This window comes from Gadus chalcogrammus, chromosome 18, assembly GCF_026213295.1.
Source record: "Gadus chalcogrammus isolate NIFS_2021 chromosome 18, NIFS_Gcha_1.0, whole genome shotgun sequence".
Taxonomy (NCBI): domain Eukaryota; kingdom Metazoa; phylum Chordata; class Actinopteri; order Gadiformes; family Gadidae; genus Gadus; species Gadus chalcogrammus.
The window spans coordinates 8,213,960-8,233,690 of NC_079429.1; the positions used below are offsets into that span (position 1 = coordinate 8,213,960).

Sequence of the window (19,731 nt, forward strand, 5' to 3'; positions counted from 1 at the left end):
GTCGGGAGAAATACAACACACTGCCAATGATTCAGAAACACTGACACACTGTGGCAGAGACAAACTAGGGTCTTAAATCTTCTCCCTTCTCATATCTCACCCAAGTGGCCTTGAGTGCATTCAAAACAATCCCAGCGACCCCTGCATCAAGTCTCAGAGAGATTTAAACCTTCCTCAAAATGGCAGTTCAATCTCAGTCTCTAGCGAACAAACACACGAACCAAAGAAGTTATTTGTTTTTCCAAATAATTATATGGGACAAAAGTGATTCCTTGTATCATGACTTCTACTTTTCTTAGTTTTGCATTTTTCCTTTTTTCTGTCAGCCTAGGTGTCACACTGTGTGCTACATGTTTAATATTCTTGCTCTGAGCATTAGACGTGCATTCAAGGAAATCCCGGAACCATATCACAAACCTATGTAACCTCACATGGTTGTGTTGGGGACTCTGGCTCAGCACACGTTTGGCCTTTATAAATGAATGCTGGTGACTGCTGGTGACTGGGTGCAAGTGATTGCTGTGTAGCATCTTTTATCCTGTGACCTCCAGCTATCCCTGTAGCCGTCGGCCCGTTTATCTTAATAGGAGCCGTACTCCCTGTCTGGCACGTCAGCCCAGCTGCAGTGTGTCACCACACAAACTCCTCAGCACTTTTAATATCGGGAGTGAGGATACATCAGCTTATCCTGCTAAGGTGGCAGGAGAGGCGTTTTTTTGTCTGTGCACCAGACCCGTACGACGTAAGAAAATAAACCCCGGCTTATATTGACTCAAAACTTTCTGCTTGAGTTTGTTGTCGTTTTTTTAAATGCGCTTCCATCTAAAAACAACTTGCGTCATCATCATGACAAAACCTGGACAATGGCTGGACCATGACCGAAGGATAAGGCACTGCGAGTGAGACGACCATGTGATTCCGTTACCGAAGACAGTATACGTTTTTAAGAGTTAAGAGTTTAGCAACGTTTTAAGAGCATTAGCAAAGTTTGAGTGCTTTGCTAGGGAAACGATCAAAGACATTTTTGCAGGGCCACCACCCTTTAGCCTAGTCAGCGTGGTGCAGATGAGTTTTAAAGAGCAGTAAGGCATTCCACCACTGTTTGAAAAGAACCCCTGCTTCACTGTTTGAAACAGATAACATTAGGGACAACCTAATTAAATAGTTATGTTAATTGAATCCAGCTCCAACCCATTGCCATCGTTAGAAACCGAGTGCCCTAGCAAGAAAATGTCCCTTATTCAGGAATATTATCAATAAATTGAATTGTTTGGCATGTAGCATTTGTTTTACACAAACCTGCTGAGTATTAAGTATTATTATAGAAACTCTATATATATACTGTACAGTATAGCAAAAACACTATAATATGCTCTCTCTTTTTGGAGTGCTGCACTGGAATGAATGCCACTTATATTCTTAAAAGGAAGTGCTTTTTCCTCGAATAAACATCTTGGCATGGCTGTTTTATGCCAGTAATAGAAACGAATCCCCCTGGGGTGGGTAGCCGTAGCGAGACAGCACACAAACAAACCCATAATGTTGTGTAGGCAACCTGTTTGTGACGTGTTGCGAACCATTAGGCGCCACACGTTGTGTGAAAGTCCCGCCTAACCCCGATTGGTGCTTAAACACAAGATGTAATAAGGGATCTTTTATATAACAACCTTAAAAAGGATAACTCGTTTGCCTAGCTCATTTACTCAATTATACCTTATTCCTTGGCATCGGCCCGGGGCCGAACATGTAAAATGTTGGGTCGAGACAAGCAGGTAACAGTCTCTTAATCAATGATATGCATTAAGTGGTGGTTGACAGATAGCCGTTGCGTGCCAAGAGGACTGGCTAATTCTGTCAACAACCCCTTCTCTTCCTCTGCCCGGCGCCCTGAAAGACTTATTCGAGACGTACATTTCAGCAAACAACAGCTCCACAACACATTTGTTTTTCATTAGTCACAAAGGATCCAGCACGCTGCGAAAAGGTTCTCAGTCTGCAATGTTGCCTATCAGGGGGAGAATGGGCCCACAAGGCTGGGGCGGCCTCAACCAAGTGCATACATCACCAGAAGACGATGCAGCAGGATTGTCAAATGCTAATGCTGGCCATCATCTCACCAGCATACTGGTATCTAAAAATGCTAACTGTTCCCCGTTTCAGTGCCAGCATCCCCCCCCCCCCTGCCCCCAACCAAATGCTTCCCTCCTGGAGCGTATACTGTATGTGTAGCTCTCAGAAAGCTGAGCTCAATGTCTATTTAGAACCGGAACAAAGATGAATAATATGAAGCCATTGAAAAAGACTGTGTGCTAATGGACAGAAAGCACACAGTGGGAGAAAGAGTGTGGGTAGAGAGTAAACTAAGATGTGGGATGGAGAAGAAAACTAGCATTTCTCTAATGTTATCTCACTGTCCGTGTTTCAACGTGAGAGGGAAGACAAGTGGTTGGCAGGCCAATGCAGGATTGATTCAGACCACGTTGTCTGTGTTAGCCCCTTATCCCATCCTATCTCTTATGTATGCTGTCCGGACATCAGGTCTGTTACATAGTGGGTGTTTGCTGCTTTCAAACGTGGGGCTTCAGTGATAGAAAACGACCTAAATAACAAACGATACAGTCTTGGAGTCCACATCTAAAAGATGTTGACACCTAATGGTAGTCGATCAGCCAAAGGTCTTTATTACTCAATTAATTAACAATTAATGAAGTGTGTGTGTCTGTGTGTGTTCGTTTTGTGTGTGTGTGTGTGTGTGTGTGTGTGTGTATGTGTGTGTACATACTTTCGTCGTATGTGTATATGCATGTGTCTGTATGCATATATGGGTATATTTGTGTGTGTGTGTGTGTGTGTGTGTTTGTATTCTTGAGTGTGTGTTTGTGTACAAACCTATGTCAACAAAATAAAGACCATGGTCCAAGCAACAACAATAATAACGTGTTGTTGTAAGACACAACAAATTATGACAATAGACAATTGACAGGGTTTTAGAATGGAATCAAATTGCCCCGTCGCCTAGTTGTGTAAATGAGCTGTCTCTTTCTCCATCTGCAGTATCATTTATCATCCCTCAGCAACATAAACATACACTGTACAGCCTATAGAATTCCTCTCTGACACAACCACCAGGTGATGAATTACTTCCACCTTGGAAAAACTAAATTTGCATGAAATCACAATGCTCGATTACGTGTGGTCGATACGTTAAAGATGACATGTGTATATTATGAATCATCCTCCGGTGAAGACGATGTAGTAATTTGATCAGTCTTTTTAAGGTTTAAATAGTCATAGCCTGGCCATACAGGCTACTGGTGCCGGTCGGCAATGCAGGTGCACACCGTGAAAGGAGAAAGTTATTTTGAAGCCCCCTAACGTCTGCTTTCACATTATTAAAGGACAAATCATCCTCCCAAGGACAAAAGTTGTGTGGGTGATGTATATGAATGAAACACGGTGGACGGTGCTGCTTCGGAAAAAAATGTGGCGTCCAGGCAGTGATGACCCTTCTCTAGGTTGCGTATCCTACAGGTTCATGAAGATGGATGCAGCTTATCTCCCCATTCTGTGATGCAGCGGGGATATAATGTTTAAGTTTTGCCCAAGACATCGACTTCATTCCCCCCCTATAATCCCACACACCCCGCAAAACAGCAATGTGTTAAACCTAGATCAAATCGTCATCTCGAAAGTAGGCTATGGCTCAGAAAAGCAAACGGGGTTCAGTGTTATACCTACCAGAAAATGTGTTATATCTTTGCAGTTGTGCCCGCACGTTGCATAGCCAGTGTGGCGCCGGAGATGATGCTGTTACACCAGCCTCTGCTGCAGGCTGCACGCCGATGTTGCCACTGCAGTCCACATTTTTTTCCCTTCTTCCGCGAGCCCACTTGAGCTCTTTTTTGGTATGCAAGGAACGATAACCCTCTGTTTACGATGATCCAGATAAATGTGACGAGGGACGGTTGCAAAAGTAGTACGGTCCTGCAGCGGGCGGCTTCTCACGATCACCGAGTTGGTACGTGAATGAAATATGCGGGAGAGCGCTTCAACTCCACCTGAACATGATTCCAGCATACAGACATCACAACACTTGGGACACACACACACACACACACACACACACACACACACACACACACACACACACACACACACACACACACACACACACACACACACACACACACACACACACACACAACCTCAGTCATACTCACTCCCCCTCTCCCTCGTCCCTCTCCCTTTCTTACGGCATGGGCATGCCCAGTCACTACAACATCTAATAATAATATTAGCAGTAACTAACAGGTAGGCTATGCCTATTAGATCGCAGTAGGCTGATGATATTGTAGATCAAACGAGTCTGTTTTCTAACAGTGCTGCTTGGAAGGATGGCGATTGGTTGCATCTTACTAATAAATACTCGGTTGCTTGATGTTTTGATAGGTAATACATTGTTGACAATCAAACATCCAACCTCTTTTTTTACTTTAATTTGGTGACAGGTAAGTTTGTGTCTATCGGCCTAGTCTACTCTCTCTCTCTCTCTCTCTCTCTCTCTCTCTCTCTCTCTCTCTCTCTCTCTCTCTCTCTCTCTCTCTCTCTCTCTCTCTCTCTCTCTCTCTCTCTCTCACACACACGCGCGCGCATGCGCGCACACACACACACACACACACACACACACACACACACACACACACACACACACACTCACACACACACACACACACACTCACACACACACACACACACACACACACCCACCCACACACACACACGCACAGATGGCCGCCCTCTATATTGCTTGCCTTTTTATAGGGAAAACTAGCGCATAGACGTTAGCCATCATTGATTAGCGTATAGGCCTACCTATGAATATTATACTTGTTTTTTGTCTTATGATGCTTAGTTATCAACGAATCCTTGTGCTAGGTTTTTTTACGATTAGTTTTGGAGGTTACGAGCCACTAGGGGGCAGTAACGCAGCATAAGTCATTCATTCGCCGCGGGACATTTATTGTTATAACTCTATTCTATTTACATTTTTTTGTCAGGGTCACGCCTAATAATTAAATATGCGCATATCAAACACTAAACTATTTGAATTTGCATACCGTGCACTTTTAATCGGTTCGCCCTTTTTAAAAATCCTGAGAAACAGCGTGATATGTCTGTCCCAATCACTATTGTGTAATCTGTGCAGCGCCAATGTGCCCTACAAAGACACTCACAGATCAATCAGAAATGTGTGCCAATATGTGCTATTTGATTGGACACAGACACGAGTGCAAATGAGGTGGGGTTCAGGACAGGCCATGACATCATCTGTCACAATCAGGTGGTAGGGTCCAGATTTGTTCTCCGTGGAGGTCCAGGGTCCTATACTCGGTCGGCCCATACCTGGCTCCTCCTCTCCTGAGCCTGATGGAGGGAGAGAAGGAACTGAGTGGTCACTGTTGTCACGGTACACTATCGTGTGCCAAGTATAGGCTAGTGTTTAAAATATACACCTTATAAATTATTATCGTTTATTACATTCAGATAGCTTTGTCGAGCATGGACCAATGTTTTTCCTTGACTATATATATATATATATATATACATATATATATATATATATATATATATATATATATATATAATAAACATATTATAAACATTTACATAATAATTATTTATTTATTTTACACAAGTAATACTTTTTTCCTTGACTAGAAATGCTGAAAAGTAAAGTATAATTTTATGTCCCACTTGATATCAGATCTAAATCAAGAGTTGGAGGTCAGTTGGGACCTGGTGCTGTTTCTAGGACAAACAGATGGTTTTATTTGTGTGTGTGTGTGTGTGTGTGTGTGTGTGTGTGTGTGTGTGTGTGTGTGTGTGTGTGTGTGTGTGTGTGTGTGTGTGTGTGTGTGTGTGTGTGTGTGTGTGTGTGTGTGTGTGTGTGTGTGTGTGTGTGTATAGTATGAACAAGACTATAGGTGTGAGCAGTTTTGTCCTCTCGGTATTTCACAGCCACACTTTTTGAAAAGCCTATTTTCTGACACCTCAACGTTTTGTCCACTAGATGGTGCTATTCTATTTTTGATTCATCGATTTGCATCAGTCCAACGTAAATCGGCTGAGGCAGACATTTTTTATAGTTTAGAAACGATGCCATGTTTTCCTGATTAAAAAACACTTTTACTCACGCCTCTTAAATATGAAGGCCAAATTAATGTTCAGCCCTCAGATGAATCGACGCTGTGACAAATAGCAAAAATATAAGACAAAGTTGAACGAGTATTGCGTGCATAAGTCATACAAGGACACCGTGGAGCTAATTTAACACATTGGCCGTATACTTCAGACTTAATACACGAGTCAATACACGAGGATAGAGCATGGGATGGTCAGAGCCCCACGCAATCCAGCGTCACATGGAAACTCCTCCCCCGCAGCCTCCATCACTCGGTGCGCGCGTCTCAACGCTGAGGAAGAGAATGAAAGTGCTCGCCCTCTGCCTCCCTAGCGTGCGATAGACTGACAGCAGGGAAGTGCAGCGCATCTTTTGATATCATTTATTGGTCGATATTAGTCGTGTTAGCCAGCCTTGCCAATAGGGAAAGGCCACAGATCCAAATTCGTGCAAAGCAGCCTCACAAACAGAGGTTCGGCGGCTTGTTGGCGTTATTTTATCACCAGCAAATCGTTGGAGAGCGCAGGGCCCGAGTTTGGCGGAAGAGACACTGACATCGTTATGAAAATGAACGAGTCTGCGAGCGGCTCTCCGCTAGAAGAGTACGATTTTGAAAGGCGTTTCGATGAAAGAGAAGCATTGGAATGGATGCAGGAAAACTGGTGAGTCGGATCTGTGATGGAACTATTTTATTGCCGTAGCCGGCAAATAGATAGCCCTGGGCAGACTGGTCCTGTCAGAGCTGTGCGCCATGCGTGAGCGTTTATCGGCGCGACAGGGCTATTACACCCGCCCCCATCTCGTTTATTAATGTTAGTGTAACGTGTTCATAATCATTTAAGTTGTAACATTGTTATTTATTGCTTCTACTCGTGCCCTTGAGGATGCATGGTACGACTAAATTAACTTCAACCTCACAGCTCATCATTAACTAACGAAAATAGCCTACGAATCCACACTGCTACTTATCACCTTTGCAGGCAATATCATTGATCACTTTAGTGTTCGCCTTTAAAGTGTTGACCCTAGGCTGTATTTGTAATTGTAGCTGTAGGCTTATTGTTTCCCCAACTAGTATATGGCAGTATATGGTGATTGTGTGTGTGTGTGTGTGTGTGTGTGTGTGTGTGTGTGTGTGTGTGTGTGTGTGTGTGTGTGTGTGTGTGTGTGTGTGTGTGTGTCTGTGTGTGTGTGTGTCTGTGTCTGTGTCTGTGTCTGTCTGTGTGAGAGAGAAAGAAATAGAGACGTGTTTATGTGTAAACCTGACTCTCTAACCCACAAGACTGACAAGCAAAACTGCAGACACTGCTTGCCGGTATTTGACACAATCGCATCCTTGGCATTGATGAATAGATCTGCTTCAGCACTGCTTCTCCTCATTAGCCAAATCTATATAATGCTCTTTGCAAAGGCACACACAATCTTGCAAGTGAGTCATGTTTCAAGCCAATGGTTAAACATTTTTAACAACAGCATGAGAAATCATCATAAGCAATCAGAGATGATAAATAACATGTTTGTACCTCTACGGAGTAGTAACCTTTCACAGCTTTATCACCTGCCACTGTTTATCTTCTTTCCCCAGTATTATTTGGCTAAGAAAAGCCCACACAATGCTATCACTTCCTTTCTGTGTACATTACAGGCCTATGGCAACCAACGAAAAGGGGTGGACATACAACTAATTAAACAACCAAGCAACAGCACACCACGGTTTACATAATAGGAGGAGCCCCTCTAGAATCATCCCTTCAGGAATTCATAATTGATAATGTACAGAAACTGGATAGATGTACAGCCTGCTCTTTTGCTAGCGCTGTCTGGGGCCATTTGTCCACTGCTCCCTCTCCCTCTCCCTCCCTCGCACTCTCCCTCTCGCTCTCTATGTCTTTGTTTTATTTATTTGTGAACGATGGGGCAAGGGAGAGACAGCGCTATTTAGCACGACCCAGTTAGCATGATGTTTGATTGAATTGGCCTTTAATGTGGTTTGTGGACCATATTAATGGCCCCTGACCTGATCCTTAATACAGAGACGTTGCAGGGTATCAGATTAAACAAGTAATGGCAGGCGCCACAAGGTTCAGGCCCTACAACAGCATGTCCTGTGGAGCCTGAACTGGGTCAAGCTGCAAGATGTACATCTATTGAGATTAATACGAATTCTGCACATCTGGATTAGTCCAATAGTGGACCAAACTTCCCCACATAACATGTAGGAGCACATGAACAGGGATACAGTACACACACAGACACACACACACACACACACACACACACACACACACACACACACACACACACACACACACACACACACACACACACACACACACACACACACACACACACACTGACATAGCCCCTGCAGACAGTAAACAAACAAACACACAATCATTAATTATTACAAAAAAAAATCCCTGGCAAAAAAGCCATGGCGTTGAACTTTATGTTCCGTGAACCCTCCTGGCTAGCCTGGGAGTATGCCTCCCAATCATTACATCATCGTGTCTAGGGTGAGTCTGTCTCCTAATGGCCTAACTTGACCAGCTCAGCTTTCTGAGTGGCTAAGCAGCAGTAGGCCAGACTTGGTGATCCTCCATGACAAATACTAAAAAAATGGGTTATGGGGATCTTGCAACACAGTAAAGTTCAGTACATCCTGGGTTGGACTCGATGCGTCATGATGAAGCAATCACAATTCCCCTATGCTATAAATATAAAATAATTATTGAGTAGTTTGAATACAGAGTATAACTTGTATTAGTGTAGCTGTTATTGTTCTAACTATATTATTAATTATTATATATTTTTAGAAAAATATATACATACAGTATATGTACCATACCGCCAGAAAGAGTTTAAATTGTACAAAGGTGTCTCAATGCAATGCTCGGAGGCGCATGCATGCTCTTGTTTGTCGTGTTTGATCATATAGGTAGGGGCCTCGTCTGCACTCTCCAGTTGTGCAGCTGCCCTAGGCCCCGATCACACAGAACAGGTTGGAAAAGCTATTCTGTAGTTATGAATGGGATCCATGCATTTTTACTTTCGTATTGCTGAGCGCCATGTGTTTGTTGAGGGGCGCCCTTGACTCCCCAAGCTGCACACGTCTTCAACCCCAGATCAATCCACCCAATGTGATCTGATGTAGGTTTAGGTGACGGTGTAGATGTTCCATTGCTGTTGCTGGTCCCTTATATGCGTCTTTCGGCCTCAAACAAAAGGCAGTGCAGGGATGGTCACGTTTTACAGCCTGCAAAGTTATCCCTGTGAAAGTCAGCCTATCTAACAGTGTTGCATAGAAACCAACGGCATTACGTGGATTCACTATCTGATTTATTACGTCTTATTAACAGCTATTATTAAGAATGTGTAATACCATGTGAACCTGAGCACCTGAAGTCTATACAAATCTCCCTAGTGTTTCTGTACATTCCCCCTAGCTACACCCGCTTGGTGCATTGCCATAACGTGATACATAGGTCCCATATGACCTCCTGACCTTCAGCCGCATGGAATGTTTCCTGGGTATATCCCTACATTCCTCACACCTCACACTGAATAGGCAACACCTACTCTTTTTACTATACCTGAGACGGTAGACCGGGGGGCTGTCTGACTACTATTCTATTATTTTCTATTCCATGTGCTGGTCGCATGGCACAATGCTCTCTCCTTTGCTCATGACAATTGTGTGGTTGTGTTTTGTCGTCTCCAGGAGCAAGTCTTTCATGTTCTGCGGCCTGTATGCTGCACTCATATTCGGAGGCCAGCACTTCATGAGAGAGCGGCCCAAACTCAACCTCCGCAAGCCCCTGGTGCTCTGGTCGCTGAGCCTGGCCATCTTCAGGTGAGCCGGGGCCACAGAGAAGGAACAGCTGCTGCTACGTTTCCAAATACCCCAAATACAAAAAAAATTACATTGCATGCAAAAACATATGGAATCTGACCATGTGTTCTTCAGGTTTGTGCTGTAGCTCTCTCTTAGAACATGATTGTTGTGGCTTTTGTGTAGGCTTGAATGCAACTTGACCGCTAGATATGTGGGATCAGACACCTGAGCTGTCGCATGCAAAGCATTCTGAAAAAGGCAACCTTTGTTTAACATAAAGAGAGAGGAGAGTTCTTTATAGCCGTTGTACCTTCAAACATGACAACAACAAAAAACGACTTGGGATGACAAACTTAACAACTGAAGGGCCAAAATAAGACGAGGCAATTAAACGATTGTCAACAGTCATAAGGGCTCATAACTAGTATACTTGTGAGAATGTCTTTGCACAGTCAAAGCCAGAAATCAGTCTGCATTCTGATCATGTGTTATGTGTTATGTACACAGACATGGCGAGATGCTGTGTTCTCCAACATAATAAGCGTCTGTAGTATTCAGGGTGGGGTTGGAGGGTTGCCACTACAGTTGAAGTCCATTGTTGTGTTTGTGTTTTATGTATACTATTTACTGTCTTAACTGTTGTTATACAATGCAACACAATGTATCCCCTTAAAACAATAGGTGTGTTTGTGTGTGTGTGTGTGTGTGTGTGTGTGTGTGTGTGTGTGTGTGTGTGTGTGTGTGTGTGTGTGTGTGTGTGTGTGTGTGTGTGTGTGCCTGTGCGTGTGCGTGTGCGTGTGTGTGTGTGTGTCTACCGATTGCTCCAACCAAGGATGCAAGCGTTAACGCTTTCTAGATGCTTCCATATTGGGAGGTTACAAGACAATTACAGCAAGCATGCTTTAAAATGGCCGAGATAAAACCTCTTTGCCTGGTGGCATTATGTAAGATGTTGCAATATATGTCAATTAATACTGCAGATTTAACGAGTAGTTTTGTTGAGTGGCTTAACACACAAGATCCTCTTCTCGACAGAATGGAGTTAAGCGCAATTAGTGCAGTGAAATCAAACGGCCAACCTTTATATGGTGGCCATTAGCTGCTACAAGCTAGATTAAAGTCATAACGTAACTACTGATCCAATCTATCTGTATCACATTATGATGCAGCATAGATTTCAGTCATAATGTAATTACTGATACAATCTATTTGTATCAGTTTACGATGCCACATAGATTAAAGTCATACCGTCGTTAATTATATAATCCATCTGTTTCACTTAATGATGCCATATTTACAATATACATATATATATAGTATATATATTATAATTCCTATAATATACTAATACAGTAAATAGTACTCTGCTTATGTGAACAATCGAGATAACACAAATCAGAGAAAGCTATTGCTGCTACCTCTGATACTTCTTATAGTCACTACGACAGGGCTTATGCCTGAGAACCCAATTCCACATCAATACAGCTGCATATACACACTGGTGCCTGGTGCAGAGCTGATGTTTTCACAGCAACACATTTCCTTCATAGTGTTTCCCGCCTTCAAACCCTCTGAGCCTGCGGTTTCTCTCTCTCTCTCTCTCTCTCTCTCTCTCTCTCTCTCTCTCTCTCTCTCTCCCTCTCTCTCCCTCTCCCTCTCCCTCTCTCTCTCTCTCTCTCTCTCTCTCTCTCTCTCTCTCTCTCTCTCTCTCTCTCTCTCTCTCTCTCTCCCTCTCCCTCTCCCTCCCTCTCTCTCTCTCTCTCTCTCTCTCTCTCTCTCTCTCTCCCTCTCCCTCTCTCTCTCCCTCTCCCTCTCCCTCTCCCTCTCCCTCTCCCTCTCCCTCTCTCTCTCTCTCTCTCTCTCTCTCTCTCTCTCTCTCTCTCTCTTTGTCTGTACACTGATATTTGAGTACTATCTGTACAAAGGCGTTGGAGCCGATATGCCAAAGACGGTTGAAATTCAGCCATTGTAAATTGTTGCTTGAGTTCTCCTTCTGACCTAGCAATCCATTTTGTAGCGTCTGTTGTTGCCACGGTCAGCATACACTCCTATACGATCCCTATTGTTCATAGAGTGAAGAGATGGCATTATGTAACCAAAATAAATATGACTGTGTGCTTTTGTTTTTTCCCAATATAAAGCAACTTGCAAAAATCGTACTGTTGTGCCCAATATGCTTCCCAAAGGGGGTAAGGTTACCGACATGATACTTACCTCCTGTAATGGGACTGGGTGCACATACAGTATGCATGAACATGTCGCGGAGGCTTAACGATGGAGCGTGGTGTGGCCATTGGGTTTGTACGTCGATTGAAAGAGATACGCAATGGGAGGGTGGCATGGGAAGAACAGAGAAGTACTGTGCATTGTTCTCCAAGTTCGTCTTTGAAACGCTTAGGTCCGACAATACTGGAACCTTTGTATCTCTGCACACTGGGAAATCTGTCTGTGATTGCACTGAACTCATCCTGCAGCCATCTCTGAATGCAAAACTAGCCAAACATTGCGTGTATTTGCATGTTATCTGTTTTGTATGCTGCAGACTGATTGTATATCAGTTTAGTTTAGTGGAAGTGTGTAGGAAATGCAAATGCAACTCTTACTGTTGAGGAATGTGCAACACTTTAACAAAGTAATGCAAAAGTCGAGTTGGTCTGCAGAACACCTGCTTTTCCATCTTCAGTAAACAGTTTCTATAGCCTCTCTCTGTGATTCCTGCGATCAGCTCCAAGATTGCCTCAACATAAGCCAACTTCTATACTTTTATTTTTTCATTGTCTTTAAGCAGAACTTTGTTTGCCTTGTATTGGTTGCAAACCTTTCCCCCAGTCATCCATTAACCTACCATCCCTTATCATCCCTTATAAGGATCCCCCAGTTCCCCTCCTCATCCCTCGCTTTATCAATTCCTTTCACAACCTTGTGTACACTGAATATAAGTACATACTGGGGGCAATAAAAAAAATATATCTGGGTCAAGGGGTATGTGAAACTTTGGTGAGGGGCTGTTTGGAAAATGAATTGCTAACATGCAATGTTTGTATGCGTGCATGTGTGTGTGTGCGTTTGCACTTGTGTGTGTGTGTGTGTGTGTTTGTGTGTGTGTGTGTGTGTGTGTGTGTGTGTGTGTGTGTGTGTGTGTGTGTGTGTGTGTGTGTGTGTGTGTGTGTGTGTGTGTGTGTGTGTGTGTGTGTGTGTGTGGTGTGTGTTTTACCTTTGACTCCACTAGCATCATCGGGGCAGTGCGGACCGGTTGGTACATGATGTACGTGCTCACCACAAGTGGATTCAAGCAGTCGGTGTGTGACACCAGCTTCTACAGCGCACCCGTCTCCAAGTTCTGGGCCTACGCCTTCGTCCTGAGCAAGGCCCCTGAGCTGGGTAAGGCGTCCTCCCTTCCCTCCCCTCCGGTCGGCCCTGCTGTCCGCTAGACTGAGAGATTCACAGGAGGGTACCAGGAAGGGAAAACCCATCAGGAAGGGGAAAGGGATGCGATGGCACCACACAGTGACCAAGGTTAGACAGGGCTACGTTGATGATGTAACGGTCTCTTGGGTCCATCTTCTGTGTGGACCATGGAAAAATTCTGAAAATACATTTTATTATTATTATTCAGATTCAGATTCAGATTCAGATTCCTTTATTAGCCCCGAGGAGCAATTTGGTTTACAGCCGCAAGAAAAACCCTGAAGTTTTACAGTTTTATTATTTATAAAAGGGGATCAAGCAACATAATTGGCAAGAAGAAATAACGATGATCGAAGTAAAACCAAAAAAATTACGTTAAACGCTGTTTTCAGACTCAATTCATTAGTTTGAAAAGTTACTTATTGGGAGAGCCGGGGGGGGGTTAGGAGAGATGAATAAGTTATTCTCAGACCCATGGTTGCTGGACCGTGATGTCACGTGGAGCTACTGATCACACACACCGCACAGCCACCGGCACTTAACCTGAGTAAGGTAGAAGGCCCAGCCAGACGCACGGAGCGCGATAACCTTGGCTGGGCGGGTTGATTTCACACACACACACACACACACACACACACACACACACACACACACACACACACACGCACGCACGCACGCACGCACGCACGCACGCACGCACGCACGCACGCACACACACACACACACACACACACACACACACACACACACACACACACACACACACACACACACACACACACACACACACACACACACACACACACACACACACACACACACACACACACACACACGCACACACACATCTCTCCAAGAGCACTCTCTAGTGCATTTACATTGCATCACATACAGGGTATTGATCAGCAGCAAAGCCCCCGTGCCCTCCCAGCCTGAGGAGTTCTGTGTACAGCCTGTTGCCTTTATTAGCATTGGGGTGGGGGTGTATGCTGCTGGATTGGTGGTGGGCGAGGGATGAGGCGTTATTTAATACAGTGTTTAATATTTAATTAGCCCAGCATTGATACCCATGTTCTTCAAGTGAAGGACTCCGGATCAATTTACCATAATCCCTGCAAGATGGGTCCGTTGTGTGTGTGTGAGTGTGTGTGTGTGTGTGTGTGTGTGTGTGTGTGTGTGTGTGTGTGTGTGTGTGTGTGTGTGTGTGTGTGTGTGTGTGTGTGTGTGTGTGTGTGTGTGTGTGTGTGTGTGTGTGTGTGTGTGTGTGTGTGTGTGTGTGTGTGTGCAAGTATATGTGTGTGGATCTGTGTGCACCCTTAAGGTGCAGTCACCTGAGACGCGGTTGGATCCGGTGCTATGGTCTCACCTACTAAATCAGATAGGACTTAAAACATTCTGGCTTTTTGGACTGTACCGCAAATCAATATATTTGTTACGTCATGTGGCTCCAGGTCAAAGTTGATATTATTTCAGCTTTGACCCGCTGCTCCGCATGATGTCACGCGCATGGCCCCTCCCCTCTGTTCAACTTCCGCACAGCTTTCCCCATTGGCTAACACGCCTTGAAGGTCCCGCCTCTTTCGCCATGTGACAGAGCGTTCGGGTCTCACCCCTCACCCCTTCACCCCTGCTCCTCCTCTCTCTCCACGTGACAAGGTGGTCCTGTCTCACCCCCTCTCCCCTCCTCCTCCTCTCTCTCCAGCTGACAGGGCGTTCACCCCTCCCCCCCCTCCCCCCTGCTCCTCCTCCACCTCCCCCCCCCCCCCCCCCTAGACATCACGCGTTCACGTCCCTAACCTCCTCCCCCCTCCTCTCTCCCCCTGCCATCACAGTGTTCACGTCTCACCCCTCCTCCCCCCTCCTCTCTCCCCCTGGCGCCACAGTGTTCACGTCTCACCCCTCCTCCCCCCTCCCCTCTCCCCCTGGTATCACAGAGTTCACGTCTCACCCCTCCTCTCTCCCCCCCCCCCCTCCCCCGCCCAGGTGACACGGTGTTCATCGTGCTCCGCAAGCAGCGCCTCATCTTCCTCCACTGGTACCACCACATCACGGTGCTGCTCTACTCCTGGTACTCCTACAAGGACCAGGTGGCCGGCGGCGGCTGGTTCATGACCATGAACTACGGCGTGCACTCGCTCATGTACACCTACTACGCCGCGCGGGCGGCCGGCCTGCGCGTGCCGCGACCCCTGGCCATCCTCATCACCACCACGCAGATCCTGCAGATGGCCATGGGCCTGGCCGTGCTGGGGCTGGTGTACCGCTGGATGCACGAGGTGCGCTGCCCCACCCAGGTGGACAACGTGGCCTGGGGCTCACTCATGTACCTCAGCTACCTGGTGCTCTTCGCCTCCTTCTTCTACAACAGCTACCTCAGGGGCAGCGCCGCCGCCGCCGCCGCCGCCGCGGGCGAGAAGAAGGGGATCAAGGCCGAGTAAGGAGCAAGGGGGGCAAGCCGGGGTTGCCCCGTGTGGGGAGCGTCGGGTTGGGGGTTGGGCCGGCGGGGAGGGGAGACTCTGTATTTTACATGGTCAGTCGTTTAAGAGTGTGCCATAAACGGGTGGGGGGAGGGGGGTGGGGGAATCGTGACCTACAGTGTTGTGCCATGAGTGTGTGTGAGTCACAACTACTTTGCTGGTTGCGGGGTCCACGTCTTAATTGTGTATGTTGTTTTCACTTTCTTTTCTTTTCTTTTTTTTTAATACTTGACCAATTGAAAGCCCCTGTAGGGTACGCTTGAGCTTTTAGGAGGATTTCAACCCGTGTTGCGGAAGTCGGTCGTTATTATGATAGCAACCTGTGGACCAGGGAACTGTTTCAAGGTGGGCACACTGTAACAGGTCCCCCCCCTCCCCCCCCCCCCCCGAAGCGACAAAAGTACCGAAACGATAAGGGAAGCTAATATACGAGAACATGTTTGTGTATGACTAACATGGTACTGACACATAACGGTAATTGTTTCTCCGAACACTAGAGTGTTGGAGCCTTGCGGGCAAAGCGGTTTCATAGGCCCTTAACTATAACCTCCGTCCGATCCTTTTAGTGTTTTTCACTTTAAAAGACATTCCATCACCGTAGCTGGTGTGTACGAGAAATCTCTGAGTTATTGAAAAACTTGCTGAGAATGTCATTCCAATCGGACACTTCTGTGAAACACTGTAATGACAAGGTGATCCGAAAGAGTCGAATGAGGGAACCTTGTTTCTTTACTGTTGTCATTTCAGACATTGCAACGCTTGATAGATGCTTAAAATATCATCCACCAAATGAGTGACACTATTTAGTGATACTTTTTTTTAAAGAAAATTGAATTGGAAAAAGGGATTTGAAACATGCTGATAGACATTGATTAGGGTTTCGGTAAATGGCATTATGACAAGATAGTGAACATGACAACAATAGTTTGCATTCTGCATGCTATTAGGCTTAAAGCCCATGCTGTTAAGCTAGTAGGCAACTGATCTGAATGCTCTGATCCTTAAATGATGGCATTCACAGAGAGGGGCCCCATCTTAAAATGGCACTTGAGTCCTCCTGGGCTGAAATGCTCTGAAATACAGAGCAAGGAGAAGCACTGGTTTTGGTGCTTCTCTTTAGACACACGTGTCAAACATGTGAGATACGTAGAAATGTTCAATCAGCAATGCACTTATGTTCTGTATCAATACTATATATATGTAAAGTTAATTGAATGGATTCAGATTGGCACTAGGTGTAATGAAACTCTTCAGTCTGCTCAGAGCCGGCCTGGCAATGACCGAGTGGCGTTGACGTCGTCCCTTACCATGACACGTGGTCAGGGGAAGCACCATAAATACTGAACTCCCGCTCACCTTTGTACTTTTTCATCTGTTGTGAATTGTGAAATGTTTACCTTTCTCTGGACCATGAGGACAGACACCTGCGTAGTCCTTCATTTACAACCTCCCGCCTCGCCCCCGCCTCCCCGAACGAACACGTGTTCACGTCCTTGTTCCCCTGAACGCCTGCGACTCATGTGAACTTTGGAAATCACGTAGGTGTCATCGACATGTGTCGGCCTGTTGAATGGGGAGACCAAGACGACCTGGCCGTTATGTACAGCCCGCATAGCCCGCGCCCGTACATCTCTACACCTTTGGCCTTCTTTGTCATATGCATGATCCTTCTTGGGCGCTTTAAAGGGACTAAGAGGAGTTTATGTTTTTGCTAAGTACATTTAGATTACATTTCCCTGAATACATATTGCGTTTTACGTGATATGTGTTGACATGGCAAATAGTGAAAACCACGGTTTAACCACATCGTAGGCTAGTAGCTGCCGGTCTTTATTCATGTTTTAGTTTGTTAATTTTGCTTCATGCTGTGAGTAACTAAGTTTTCAGGGGGAAAAAGCCATTTGTCCTTGTTTTGAAATGATTCTGGAAATGTTTAATCTGACTTATAATTGCATAGCAAATTAACAACTCCTCTAAGGGCCTTTAAAAACACATAACCCAAAATAAGCACTCAATGGTGTTTGTACATGTTTGTAATAAAACATGGCCAATAAAAACGGTGACATGGAAACATTAACTGAAAGGATGTTTTATTGATATCTGTAGTTTCTGTACTCGACCGGTTACTAAACAGAGAAGGGACAAGTGGGCGTGTAATGGAAAAGAGCAACTGGAATGAACAAAATTAACTCAATTGTAAATAATATCTATTTATTTTCTTAAAGTGTGCTTCTCCATCAGTTTCAAGGTCCACGGTAAACGCAAGGTAAAAAAAAAAGTGTTTGCTTATCCTCCACCATATTTTGTCTTTTCTTTTCGCAAATCCTCCCATCCTCCAATCGATATCCAGCCAAGCATTTCCACTGATGAACTGCTTTCTACACCGTTTTGCCTCTGAAAATAGATACAGGCGACCAAGTTGAAACGCGTGTCAGAATAGAGTCCGCCGTAGCCTGTAGCCTTCTACAATCCTCTCACCCAAATGTGGCGGCCCGTGTGTGTAGTACGTTTTACGGATCGTCTTGCACACACTAGGAATAGGCCTCTGCACTATCGGCTGATCTTGTGCTGCTGGCACAACTCTTAGGGCTTGTGTAATTACCTGCAGAGAATTAAGAAGCAAAAAACTTGACTTATCAAGTGTACCAGGTTGCAGGAAGCTCTAAGCATGTGGCACATGTCAGCCCACATTCCTCCCCATACAGTGAAGAAAAAATCAAATCAGTTTTGTTAATTTCACTTTGATTCAGTTTAACCTCAAAGTGTTGAAACATGGAGACAGAGTACAAATACACGCATAGATTCAACAAGTAATGGCATTTTAAGTAAGTAAAACCGGTGGTGTCAGATTACACCGACGATTACCACCACAAGGGGACGCTAAGCGGTATGCTTTTCCCCGTGTTGAACTTGTCCTAAGCAGGGGTCCAGAGGAGCTGGAGATGGGGCGTTGGTAGTTACTCCAGGATCCGGGAGTTTATGTGGACTGACAGCTTCTCTTCTCAGCTTCTCTCACTGTCTCTTTTTTATATCGAGAGGGAAAACTCAACAGGGGTTCACAGTACTACTTTGCCCTTACTTACATATATTTTTGTGACTGTGTGCTATATTTTTGCTTCAGTATCAGTGACATTCGCTAGTTTAGTTTTAAATGCTATTAACTTGTCAATTGCAATGCAATGTCTCTTATGCCTTCATAGACAATGGGTCATTTTAAACTGTTGTACATGCAGCACTTGCTTGAACATCTGTGAATATTCAAATGGTATTATAATTACGATTTGATTAAAATTGCCAAACTTATAGGTGTTGCTGTTTATCAGCAGTAGGCTTACTAACTTTAACTATAAGTTTAACTTCACCCATAGGTTCTCATTCAATATTGAAATGTCCAATATGGAACACAAACCTTTGAGTGAGGTTAAACTCTTGGTTCAACACAAATGTTCATTTCTTTCACACAACCACAAAATAAGGGAAAATCGGTTTCAAGGGCTTTGATGTTTAAATGTCATAACTGAATGTTGTGATTTGCAAAAAAAATAAAATACAAGACTAATGTTTTTGTGTCTTGGTTCTTCAATTAAGTGTTCTTTGTTTCAGTGTCGTTGATCGACAGCCAATGGAGATAGTAATCAGTGTGAACCTGTTGTGAACCAGGTATCAACTGGGTTCAAACCCTGCTTTAGGCTGCTGAGGTCTTTGACCTGGCTTGGGAGTATTAACCTAGGGTTTAGGATGGTGTGTTGCGGACCTTGTGTACACCAATAACCCCGATCATGACACCTGACAATAAAAAGACTGATGACCTCAGTTTTAAGGCTTTTAGA

At 44.8% G+C, this 19,731-nt stretch overlaps 1 protein-coding gene across 1 annotated transcript; it reads left to right on the plus strand.

The window, feature by feature from the left end:
* The first annotated feature begins 6,444 nt into the window (after positions 1 to 6,444).
* Positions 6,445 to 19,480, plus strand: LOC130370909 (elongation of very long chain fatty acids protein 6-like). The gene is made up of 4 exons (XM_056576460.1): positions 6,445 to 6,843; positions 9,903 to 10,034; positions 13,246 to 13,397; positions 15,408 to 19,480. Exons 1-4 carry the CDS (start codon positions 6,743 to 6,745, stop codon positions 15,860 to 15,862), a joined length of 840 nt encoding a protein of 279 aa, XP_056432435.1. The 5' UTR covers positions 6,445 to 6,742; the 3' UTR covers positions 15,863 to 19,480.
* Positions 19,481 to 19,731: the final 251 nt, after the last annotated feature.